We start from the raw sequence: 12,676 nt of genomic DNA, 5'->3' as shown, positions 1-12,676 counted from the left end.
ATGACAATATAATATAGACAATAAGGGCTATTTACATATGCATCTATCATACAAATGGCACTTTTAGGCTTTGCAGTGTTCGCAGTCACTCAGGTGTATACAAAAACGTTCTGGAATGTGCATTGTGTGTGGAGGTTGTCTCCTTGAGTTTACAAAAACATGTTTACCTCTCGCACAGCCAAAACTCTGCTTTGCGGCCGTGGGGCGGGGGACGATGTTTCCAATCTGTGGTCGTGTCCCCGGAGATCATCTGGGCATGCTCCAATGAGGCACAGTGCTTGAAAAAGCTCTCCCGGGAGGAGAGGGTTACGAGGCAAGCCTTGCAGTAGATCGCCACCTGCAGGTTAGGGGCGGGCACTACGTCTTGAGCCGACTGTTGCTTCTGACGTTGCCTCTCCTGGGAGAGCTGCAGGAGTTCCTGGCGACTCCCCCCATGAGCCTCTGCTCGCCAGACAGCCATCTCCACCTCGCTGTGGGCAAACTGGCACTGTCTGGGCCCATGCCAACAGGGCATACCTTGCATGACATGGTTGCAGTACTGGAAAGGGCAGACTGGGGGCAGAGGCCTTATCTGATTGTAGACTTGCTTCCCCTGACTTTCTGCCAGGTGATGAACCAAGACTGGGCTCCAGACATGGGCTGCATCCACTGAGCAAGTGTTGTTCCACCGTTTACCTGTAATTGTTGGTGGAGTGCCGAGGAAGCAGTCTTTACAAAGCTCTTGAAATGTCCCTGAGAACTCAGTGAGGATGTTTTCAGCCATGTTTTGCAGTTGGACGGCACTTCTATCCGACTCGGTTATCAGTCTAATTAACGTGCTGTGATCTATCCTCTGGTGCTTTACAAAGTTCCATACTGTGGCCTCCTCATGACTCCTTGCGAAGGTGCAGCGGTTCCTGTGCTTCATACACCCAGAGCCCTCCTTGAAGAACCAACAAACTTCATACTGGCTTGGGTTTGGAAATTCAGGGCGACGGGAAACAAGCCTCCATTTGTTAGTACCTTTGCCTTTAGCCAATAGAAGTTCCCTGCTGCAATGGTGGTCGACTGCTTTAAGGGTGTACGAGATTTCGTTTTCTTTTACAGAGCATGCAGAACACACAACTTTGAAGTTATATGTCAACAAGAGACCAGTCAGGTTGGACCTACTTGTCCCTTCGGCTGGCATTGTTGAATCTTCATAGAATCCGATATAAAGACAGTGGGATTTACGTTATGGAGGGAACACAACGATGGTGTTCAAGATTTGCAAATGTCAAGAATGTGGCAATTATTCAAAGACAATGTAATCTATGTCCATGGCCTCCTTTCGCCAGTTGATTCTAGAGGAGATGAAAACACCAGGCAAGTTAGTTAAGAACACATTTTTATTTACAATGACAGCCTACCCTGGCCATACCCTAACCCTGACGACACTTGGCCAATTGTGCACCGCCCTATGTCGACTCCCAATCACGGCCGGTTATGATACAGCCTGGAATTGAACCAGGGTCTGTAGTGATGCCTCTAGCACACAGATGCAGTGCCTTAGACCGCTGCGCCACTTGGGAGCTCCAACACAGTGAAGTCAAAATTGACTACAAAAGGATACTTTTGGTCATAAGGTCAGTCTCATTAAAAACTGAGTTTTGCAAGTGGTAACTTACTTAAGGGTTTGGTGTTGATTCGACAATGCTCACTTGCCCACTAATACAGATACACAGATGCGGTGATTGTGCTCTATCCAGTCGTATGGCAGAACACACGGACAGTGAAACACCTGCCCAGCGCAGCAGATCATTACATTTTACTACTTTATTTCACCTTTATTTAACCAGGTAAGCTTGACCTGGCCAAGATAAAGCATAGCAGTTCGACACATACAACAACACAGATTTACACATGGAATGAACAAAACATACACTCAAAAATACAGTAGAAAACAAAGTCTATATACAGTGAGTGCAAATAAGGGAGTTAAGGCAATAAATAGGCCATGGTGGTGAAGTAATTACAATATGGCAATTAAACACTGGAATGGTAGATGTGCAAAAGATGGATGTGCAAGTAGAGATACTGTGGTGCAAAAGGAGCAAAAATAAATAAATACAGTATGGGAATGAGGTAGATAGATGGGCTGTATACAGGTGGGCTATGAACAGGTGCAGTGATCTGTGAGCTGCTCTGACAGCTGGTTCTTAAAGCTAGTGAGGGAGATGGGAATCTCCAGCTTCAGTGATTTTTGCGGTTCGTTCCAGGAAGTGGCAGCGGAGAACTAGAAGGATAGGCGTCCAAAGGAGAAATTGGCTTTGGGGGTGGCCAGCGAGATATACCTACTGGAGCGTGTGCTACGAGTGGGTGCTGCTATGGTGGCCAGCGAGCTGAGATAGGGCGGGGCTTTACCTAGCAGAGACTTGTAGATAACTTGTAGCCAGTGGGTTTGGCGACGAGTATGAAGCGAGGGCCAGCCAACGAGAGCGTACAGGACCCCATAGAGACTGCCAGAGGTCCGGACAACAGGCCCTCCGATTTCACACACTGAGCTCTATCAGAGAAGTAGTTGGTGAATCAGGCGAGGCAATCATTTGAGAAACCAAGGCTGTTGAGTTTGCCAATAAGATTGACAGAGTGGTGGTGATTGACAGAATCGAAAGCCTTGGCCAGGTCGATGAATACTGCTGCACAGTAATGTATCTTATCGATGGCGGTTATGATATCGTTAAGGACCTTGAGCGTGGCTGAGGTGCACCCATGACCAGCTCGGAAACCAGATTGCATAGCGGAGAAGGTACGATGTGATTCAAAATGGTCAGTAATCTGTTTGTTAACTTGGCGTAAGACAACATGATGCACATGATGCACCAAACACCTTAGCTAGATGTAAAATTGAGTAACTAAAACCTCCTCGGCAATAACGTCAAAATTAATTCAAGATTTATTGAGTTATCTTAGATTCATTCTGGCTGTATTGCATTAGTGGAAACCAAGACTGTTCTCAGGGCAGGTTCCCATCTTCAGAAAACGTCCGAAACCCAACTTCGAAGAGTATCTTTAAAAAAAACAGAACTCGTCTTTCCCATTAGCACAAACTTTGCTGATAAATACTATGTTGAGGGAAAATGTACTTGATACAATTGTAAGTCGCTCTGGATAAGAGCATCTGCTAACTGACTAAAATGTAAAAATGTAGCTACAACCAGGCCTGTCCTGAGAACAGTCTTGGTTTCCACTAATGCGATGTTGCTTCATTCGGACTATTTTGGGTTATTAAACAATTACTTGAATTCCATTTAGTTTGTTTCTTTGTGAGCCCAACGCACCGTTTCTCGAATGAGAAATCAAATCCTTCCCTTTTTCATTTTTTAACTGGATGAAGATGGCGCCAACGGAGAAGGGTGACATCTTACGAGTTCCAACCCAACTTTGCTATTTAGTTAGTTTTATTGTATGTATCTTTACTTTATTTTATACAGAATGTTCATACTATTATCCAGTAGCGGTGCGTGGGTAAAATAGCTGGGGAAGCCAAGCCAGAAAAAAATACCATTTTACAACGTATGTGTTGTGATAATTGCATTGTTTGTTCTATAACCTGTTAGTCCATATGCCTTGCGACCGTGATATATAGACCTAGGGCCGAGACGACAAGACAACACAGTGGCAGAATTAATTCAACCACACCTTTGTTTCATCACAAAACCAGAAAGCAACATCTGTCCGGTCAAGTACACAAAGCATACTTAGCATGTAACAAACAGTTACATGACCTACAGCATGGTCAAGCAAGTTAGTGTTTCCGACATATTCGGACTACTAAATTTATTTAGAACAACGGAGAGATACCACAAGTCACAAAGAAAACAGGAGCTGCCTCCTAACTTCAGTTCATGAAAATAAATAGCTAGCCAGCTACTTAACCCTGTTGCCCAAAGCTAATGTTATAAGCAGCCAGATAGCTTCATCTGGCTAGTGAGAATCAACCGGACCAGGTTATGTTTTGTGAAGCTAGCCACAATAACGATTAGGCACAATAGTGGATTTGCGGTTTGCCTTCAAAATAAAAGTACCTCTTTGAAAGTTACAATTGGTGGAATCATGCCATAAATAGACTAGATAATGTTAAACAAGTTTGGAATGTGAAACAATGAAATGAGGTTTCAGTCTACTCGGTAACACCCACAGAACACAACTCTGAAGAGTTTACGCAAATATTAGCGTTGTTGCTCTTATCGCGGGACTGTGATTGTGTGAAATCACTTCTCCAGTCAGCCTATTATGTGTATTGACATTAATATTGCACTGTACAGTTTTACCTAAGGATTGGGGATCCATGAAATGAGGTATCAGTCTCTCAATACCCAATATATTTTTTTCTAACGTCCTCCTCAGAGTTATCAGACTCCAAAACATCCACGCAGTATTGTTTATCCTCAGGAATAGTGTTCAATACACATAGGTTGAAAATAAATGTGGCTCAATTCACAGTTGTTTCAGAGTCCCGCAATAAGAGCTACGACGCTAATGTTCTCTGGGTGTCACTGAGTAGACTGATACCCCATGTCATTGATCCACAATCCATAAGTAAGGGTGTACAGTGAAATACGTTTGCCCCTAATGCATTTCTAAAGTATAATACATCCAGTGTGATTTCAACAGATTTTTGTTTAGCAGATTTTCGTTTAGCATGATCTATTCAATTAAGGCATAATTCTATTATTTGTATTAATTTGCATAAATGTCAATGACATACTTTTATTTTGAAGGCTAACCGCACAATTCACTATTGCGGCTAATCCTTATTGTGGCTAGCTTCTCATAGATGGGTCCGACCACCAGTTAATCAAATAACAACTGTTTTATAAATTAGGGTTATTTTAGATGACACCTAGCTATATAGTTAGCTAGCTAAATATAGCTACTGAACCAGATTGTCGTTTTGCTATGTTTTTAGGAAGAACATTGTTTGCATCCATTAGCTAGCTAGCTTTTTTTATGACCAGCACTGTAGGTGCGCGAGACAACTGTACCAGCATCATAGCATACGTATCGATTAATCGTTGTCACATATGAAATATGAGTGATACTGTAATCAATGTGTAATAACTACGTAAAAAATGTATTAATGCATTAAATTATTATGTGACATGCAGTCATATTTAGGTCCAGATTGGCCAACAAGCTTATTTGACACGTGAAAGTGTTATTTGACACGTGAAATAGTGTTATTTGACTCTAGTATATTTTTTGACACGCAAAGACCCAAACGGCGTTCCATAGAAATCCTGGTTGAGAATGAAACGACTGAACAAATCAACAACGAAACAACACAGCAAGTAAGTGAAAGAAATAGGTCTAGATTATGTTTTACTGGTAATGGGGACATACAGTTGAAGTTGGAAGTTTACATACACTTAGGTTGGAGTCATTGAAACTCGTTTTTCAACCACTCCACAAATTTCTTGTTAACAAACTATAGTTTTGGCAAGCCGGTTAGGACAACTACTTTGTGCATGACATTAGTAATTTTTCCAACACTTGTTTAGACAGAATATTTCACTTATAATTCACTGTGTCACAATTCCAGTGGGTCAGAAGTTTGCATACACTAAGTTGACTGTGCCTTTAAACAGTTAGGAAAATTCCATAAAATGATGTCTTGGCTTTAGAAGTTTCTGATAGGCTAATTGACATCATTTGAATCAATTGGAGGTGTACCTGTGGATGTATTTCAAGGCCTACCTTCAAATGCAGTGCCTCTTTGCTTGACATCATGGGAAAATCAAAAGAAATCAGCCAAGACCTCAGAAAAAAAATTTGTAGACCTCGAGGTCGGTTAAGATATCGTTTAGGACCTTGAGCGTGGCTGAGGTGCACCCATGATCAGCTCTGAAACCAGATTGCATAGCGGAGAAGGTATGGTGGGATTCAAAATGGTCGGTAGTCTGTTTGTTGACTTGGCTTTCGAAGACCTTAGAAAGGCAGGGTAGGATATATTTAGGTCTGTAGCAGTTTGGGTCAAGAGTGTCCCCCCCTTTGAAGAGGGGGATGACCGCAGCTGTCTCAAAGGCGGTTAACATGCAGACGAATACATCCTAATAGTACTGGTAAAGTTCGTCGAAACATGTCAAACGATGTTTATAATTAATCCATAGGTTGGCAGTTGTCTAATTAATCAATAATATTTCAACCGGAAAATAGCATATTCAATAGAAAGAAAAATAACGAAGGGCTCGCACTCGGTCACGCGCGCAACCCAGCACTGCATGATTCTCCAGTCCACTGACAGAAAGGTCACATTCTTCTTCATTTTTCAGAAAACAAGCCAATGTCTAAAGACTGTTGACATCTAGTGGAAGCCATAGGAACTGCAATCTGGGGCCTAACCCATTAGATACTCTATAGGCATTCAATTGAAAACTTCCCACATAAAAAAAAAATCCCACTTCCTGGATGGATTTTCCTCACCTGCCATATCAGTTCTGTTATATTCACAGACATTATTTTAACAGTTTTGGAAACTTTAGAGTGTTTTCTATCCAAATCTACCAATTATATGCATATCCTAGCTTCTGGGCCTGAGTAACAGGCAGTTTACTTTGGGCACGCTTCTCATTCAGATGTCGAAAATACTGCCCCCAAGCCATAAGAAGTTAAACAATTTAAAGGCAATGCTACCAAATACTAATTGAGTGTTTGTAAACTTCTGACCTACTGGGAATGTGATGGGGGGAAAAGCTGAACATAAATCATTCTCTCTACTATTATTCTGACATTTCACATTCTTAAAATAAAGTGGTGATCCTAACTGACCTAAAACAGGGAATTTTAACCAGGATTAAATGGTAGAAATTGTGAAAAACTGAGTTTACATGTATTTAGCTAAGGTGTATGTAAACTTCCAACTTCAGCTGTATTTATTATGGACATTGAAATGTTAGCTACTAAAATCAGATCCAACAATAATATTAAGGGATTCGAAATCCATGGCTTAAAAACAAAGGTGTCGTTTGTTTTTGATGATTCATGTTTTTTTTAATAAATCCACAATTTGGATCCCTCCACAAGCCTTACAGAGGATCTAGATACTTTTTCTAACCTCTCTGGATTACAAGTGTACTATATTATGTATTATAAAACTGGGTGATTCAAGCCTGTGCTTGATTGGCTGACAGCCATGGTATATCAGACCGCATACCAAGGGTATGACAAAACATTTCATTTGACTGCTCTAATTACATTAGTAACCAGTTTATAATAGCAATAAGGCACCTCGGGGGGTTGTGGCATATGGCCAATATACTACGGCTAAGGGCTGTATCCAGGCACAGTGCATTCGAACAGCCCTTAGCCATGGTAAATTGGCCATATACCACTCCCAATCGGGCCTTTATTACTTAATTGGATCACAAAAAAATACAACTTTGACATTACCAATAAAATGGTCTGACGGTGATGTGGACATACTCGGTATACAAATCCCGAAAGAAAGAAATGTCTGCAGCATTGAAGGTCCCCAAGAAGACAGAGGCCTCCATCATTCTTAAATGGGAGAAGTTTGAACCACTAAGACTCTTCCTAGAGCTGGCCGCCCGGCCAAACTGAGCAATCGGGTGAGAAGGGCCTTGGTCAGGGAGGTGACCAAGAACCTGATGGTCACTCTGACAGAGCTCTAGAGTTCCTCTGTGGAGATGGGAGAACCTTCCAGAAGGACAACCATCTCTGCAGCACTCCGCTAATCACGCCTTTATTGGTCAAGTTGCCAGACAGAATCCACTCCTCAGTAAAAGGCACACAAAAGCCCGCTTGGAGTTTGCCAAAAGGCACCTAAAGACTCTCACACCATGAGAAACAAGATTCTCTGTTCGGATGAAACCAAGATTGAACTCTTTGGCCTGATTGGCAAGTTTCAAGTTTGGAGGAAACCTGGCACCATCCCTAAGGTGAGCATGGTTGTGGCAGCATCATGCTTTGGGGATGTTTTTCAGTGGCAGGGACTGGGAGAGTAGGATTGAGGCAAAGATGAACAAAGAAAAGTACAGAGAGGTCCTTGATGAAAACCTGCTCCAGAGCACATAGCCAAGACAACGCAGGAGTGGCTTCGGGACAAGTCTCTGAATGTCCTTGAGTGGCCCAGCCAGAACCCGGACTTGAACCCAATCTAACATCTCTGGAGAGACCTGAAAATAGCTGTGCAGCAACGCTCACCATCCAACCTGACAGAGCTTGAGAGGATCTGCAGAGAAGAATGGGAGAAATTCCCCAAATACAGGTGTGCCATGCTTGTAGTGTCATACCCAAGAAGACTCAAGGCTGTAATCGCTGCCAAATGTGATTTTTTCCAAAGTACTGAGTAAAGGGTCTGAATACTTATGTAAATGTGATATTTCAGTTTTAAAAAATGAAACATTTGAAAAAATGTATAGAAACCTGTTTTTGCTTTGTCATAATGGTGTTTCCTCATTCTCTCTTCAGTTAATCTGACCGTGACTTAATTCTCCTGCTTCCTGTTTACAAACAAAAGCTCAAACAGGAAGTACAAGTGATCCGCTCAATACGGAAGTGGTAAGACGAATTAGAAACAAGTCTACAAGACTGTTTTACTTGTACAAGCCTGGGATATGTCCTGGGATTCATCCGATAACATTGAGGAGTTTACCACAACAGTCACAGGCTTCATCAATAGGTGCATAGACAATGTCATCCCCACAGTGACTATAAGAACATATCCCAACCAAATCCATGGATTACAGGCAACATCAGTGCTGGGCTAAAAGCTGTAACTACCACTTACGATGAACAACACACAGACATGAACGTATACAAGAAATCCCGCTACGACCTCTGACGAGACATCAAACATGCAAAAGGACAATATAGGAGGAAGGTGGAATCCTATTTCACCAGCTACGAAGCTCATCGTATGACTGTGTGATCTCGCTGTCCGTTGCCAAACATTTAAACCGGTTAACAGACGGAATACCAGGGCGCGTTCTCAAAGCATGTGCAGACCAGTTGGCAGGTGTCTTCACAGACATTTTCAATCTCTCATTGTCCCAGTCTGTAATCCCAACATGTTTCAAGCTGACCACCATTGTCCCTGTTCGCAAGAGCTCCAAAGTACCCAGCCTAAATGACTATCTGTAATGATGAAGTGCTTTGAAAGGCTGGTCATGACACACATCAACACCATCTTCCTAGACCCACTCCAATTCGCATACCACCCCAACAGATCCACAGATGACGCAATATCAATTGCACTTCACACTGTCCTCTTCCACCTGAGGAAGAGAAATAACTACGTGAGAATGCTGTTCATAGACTACATCTCAGCATTCAACACTATAGTCCACTCCAAGCTCATCCCCAAGATACGCACCCTGGGACTGAACTCGTCCCTCAGCAACTGTATCCTGGACTTCCTGACGGGTCGGCCCCAGGAGGTGAGGGAAGGCAACAAGACCTCCTCCACGCTGACCCTCAACACGGTTGGCGGACAGCCCAGTACATCACTGGGGCTGAGCTTCCTGCCATTCAGGACCTCTATATAAGGTGGTGTCAGAAGAAGACCCCAAAAATTGCCAAAGACTCCAGCCACCCAAGCCATAGACTGTTCACCCGGCTACCATCCGGCAAACGGTACCGGAGCATCGGCTCTCGGACCAACAGGCTCTGAAACAAATGCTAAATAGCTAATTAATAGTAACCACACTATCTGCACTGATTCTATCTTGCACTGACCCTATGCACACTCACTAGACTTTATATACACACTAACTCACACACACTCCACTGTCACTTCCACAGAAATCTCTCCAACATTCAAACACTACATACGCGCACACACACGCATACCGACACAACACAAACATACTGTACATACACACACACACACACACACTTTTACACTCATCGTTTGCTGCTGGTAATCTATTTTACTCTTATTATTATCTATCTGGATGCCTAGTCACTTTACCCTGGCTTTATGTACATATCTACCTCAAGTACCTAGTACCAATGCACATTGATCTGATACTGGTACTTCCTGTATATAGCTCCATTCTTGTGTATTTTATTTTATTCCTCATGTTAGTTACTATTTTAACTCTGCATCATTGGGAAAGGTTTGTAAGCAAGCATTTTACTGTAAAGTCCACACCAGTTGTATTCGGCGCATGTGATAAATACAATTACATTTTATTTTATTTGATGTAGGATGCTGGGCTGGAGGGAGTTGTAGTTTTCATTCAGCAAATATTCAATCTAGTTCTGCTCAGAAATGCAGTAACTACAATGACAATAATCCATTGCGGCAGTTTTTTTCAAGACGGAGATGAATCATAGAGCAAGAGGTGAAGAGGGAGATTTCACTATCACCAAAAATCTATCAAAAATAATCCTAATGCATTTATTTTTTTGTCGCCTGCCTTCCCGCCTTTGGGACAACGACCCCATTGTAAGGGCGGCGACATGAGCATCTTGTCATAATATGCAGATCTCTGGACGAATACACTTTTAAGCCTGCTACGTTAAGCCTTGTTCATATTACCCATAAGCACTCTGTTACGATGCGCTGGATGTCATGCATTTCAATGGGGACATCCACAATAGAGTGGAAACGCAATTTGCGGTTGAAGGACACCGCATACTTTGACATTTTTCTAACTCTACATTGTCTTCAGTCCAGCCGGAGTTCGTCGATGAACAAGAAGTTACTAAACCACAGAAAATATGAAAATATATGTATATTTTTTTATTTCACCTTTATTTAACCAGGTAGGCCAGTTGAGAACAAGTTCTCATTTACAACTGCGACCTGGTCAAGATAAAGCAAAGAGTTACACATGGGATAAACAAACGTACAGTTAATAACACAATAGAAAAATCTAGAGTGTGTGCAAATGTAATAAGATTAGTGATTTAAGGCAATAAATAGGCCATAGTGACGAAATAATTACAATTTAGCAATTAAACACTGGAGTGATAGATGTGGAGAAGATGAATGTGCAAGTACAAATACTGGGGTGCAAAGAAGCAAAAAAAATAATGATATGGGGATGAGGTAGTTGGGTGGGCTATTTACAGATGGGCTGTGTACAGGTGCAATGATCGGTAAGCTGCTCTGACAGCTGATGGTTAAAGTTAAAGAGGGAGATATAAGACTCCTGCTTCAGAGATTTTTGCAATTCGTTCCAGTCATTGGCAGCAGAGAACTGGAAGGAAAGGTGGCCAAAAGAGGACTTGGCTTTGGGGATGACCAGTGAAATACACCTGCTGGAGCGCTTGCTACGAGTGGGTGCTGCTATGGTGACCAGTGAGCTGAGATAACGTGGGGCTTTACCTTTACCTACTATTTTAATAGTTCATGTTAAATAATACACATTGGCTGTTAAGCCAATTATATTATATGACTGTTGCCTCCCGTTTAAAGCTGCAATACTTAACTTTTTGGGCGACCCAACCAAATGACCATAGAAATTTGTGTTATAGATCTGTCATTCTCATTGAAAGCATGTCTAAGAAGCTGTAGAACTGTTCTATGTGCGACATTTCTATGCTTCCTGTTTGTCTTGAACTTTAGGTTTTGTACACCAACTCCAGACAGATGAATCTACAATATTTTGGGTTATGGAAAATATATTTCACAGTGGTTAAGGTGGTACAATGATTCTCTACACCAGTGGTCACCAACCTAGTTGATTACCAAACATTTCTGTAAAAAAAAAAATATGATAATGCCTTGCGTTCCAATTTTTTTATTTGTTTTGCGCTGTTGGCGGTAGATGCACTTCCTTCAGCAGCCTTATCGACAGGAAGGCAAAATGTTCCCATTTTGACCAATTTCATGTGTCTGTAGGTAGAACTCCACCTATCTGGCAGGCCCAGAGAGCTAATCAACTGCACCTATAAACTGGCCCAACAGATAGCTCAGATCACTGTGCCTGCAAGGTTTCCTCGAGACATAGACTGTAAAAAGAAGTATAAGAAGACTGTAAAACGTTGATACTGTGAGATTTCAAAACTTTTAAAACCATGACTAGAGAGACACAGCAAGTTAAAAAAATTCTCAAAATGGTCTGAGAAGAAAAACATTGGCAGGGCAATTCTATGTGCAGTGATAATGTATTGGGCCTATAGCCTACTGCGCAAATCGTATTGCTACAGAACTGTTTTGAATTGGTCAAAGTTGAATAGGCTTATGTTTTTTTAAGTCTTTTTTTAAATATTTTTTTTTTACCTGAGCGGTAGATCTTGACTCAGATTTTTGACTCAGAAAGTGATCTTGACTCAGAAAAGGTTGACAACCACTGCTCTACACTATACTTTCTTGTTTTGTCACATAAACTGAAATTTTAGCAATGGCAGAGCTATTTCTGCATAATGCATCTAAGTTTATTGTGATTGTAATGACATTTGCTTTTTGATGATAATTATTAGGTATTATCGGTATTTTCGCTAGCTACAATGGTATCTTCAACCTAGCCTAGCTTTTAGTTAGCTAGTTGTTCTGCAGTGCAAGTTTGCTTGACTTGCTATACATTTTGAGAAACAAGTTGTGGATAAAGTAGTTAAACAAAACATGTTTAATCTTTTATCTCCTGAAATAATATATGTATCCTGTCTTGAATTTAAAAAAAGTCTCTCCTCCATTTTGCACAAACGCTAAACTTGTTCGTTCAGTAGCGGGGCAAGACTGAGG

At 41.7% G+C, this 12,676-nt stretch overlaps 1 protein-coding gene across 2 annotated transcripts in view; it reads right to left on the bottom strand.

Moving 5' to 3' along the window:
• LOC110528534 (helicase with zinc finger domain 2) overlaps positions 1-12,676 on the bottom strand; it is a 36,266-nt gene that overhangs the window by 18,353 nt on the left and 5,237 nt on the right. For both annotated transcript variants that reach the window (XR_002474271.2, XM_021610647.2), the window contains exon 2: positions 168-1,322. Coding sequence is in view for 1 of the 2 variants with exons in the window: in XM_021610647.2 (XP_021466322.2) it covers positions 168-1,168 (1,001 nt within the window). In the remaining variant the exon portion in view is untranslated. The remainder of the gene's footprint in view (positions 1-167; positions 1,323-12,676) is intronic.

The sequence above is a fragment of the Oncorhynchus mykiss genome, chromosome 7 (genome assembly GCF_013265735.2).
Source record: "Oncorhynchus mykiss isolate Arlee chromosome 7, USDA_OmykA_1.1, whole genome shotgun sequence".
NCBI classification, from domain to species: domain Eukaryota; kingdom Metazoa; phylum Chordata; class Actinopteri; order Salmoniformes; family Salmonidae; genus Oncorhynchus; species Oncorhynchus mykiss.
Note: the sequence above shows the minus strand (reverse complement) of the source record. Positions and strands in the feature narration are given on the sequence as shown.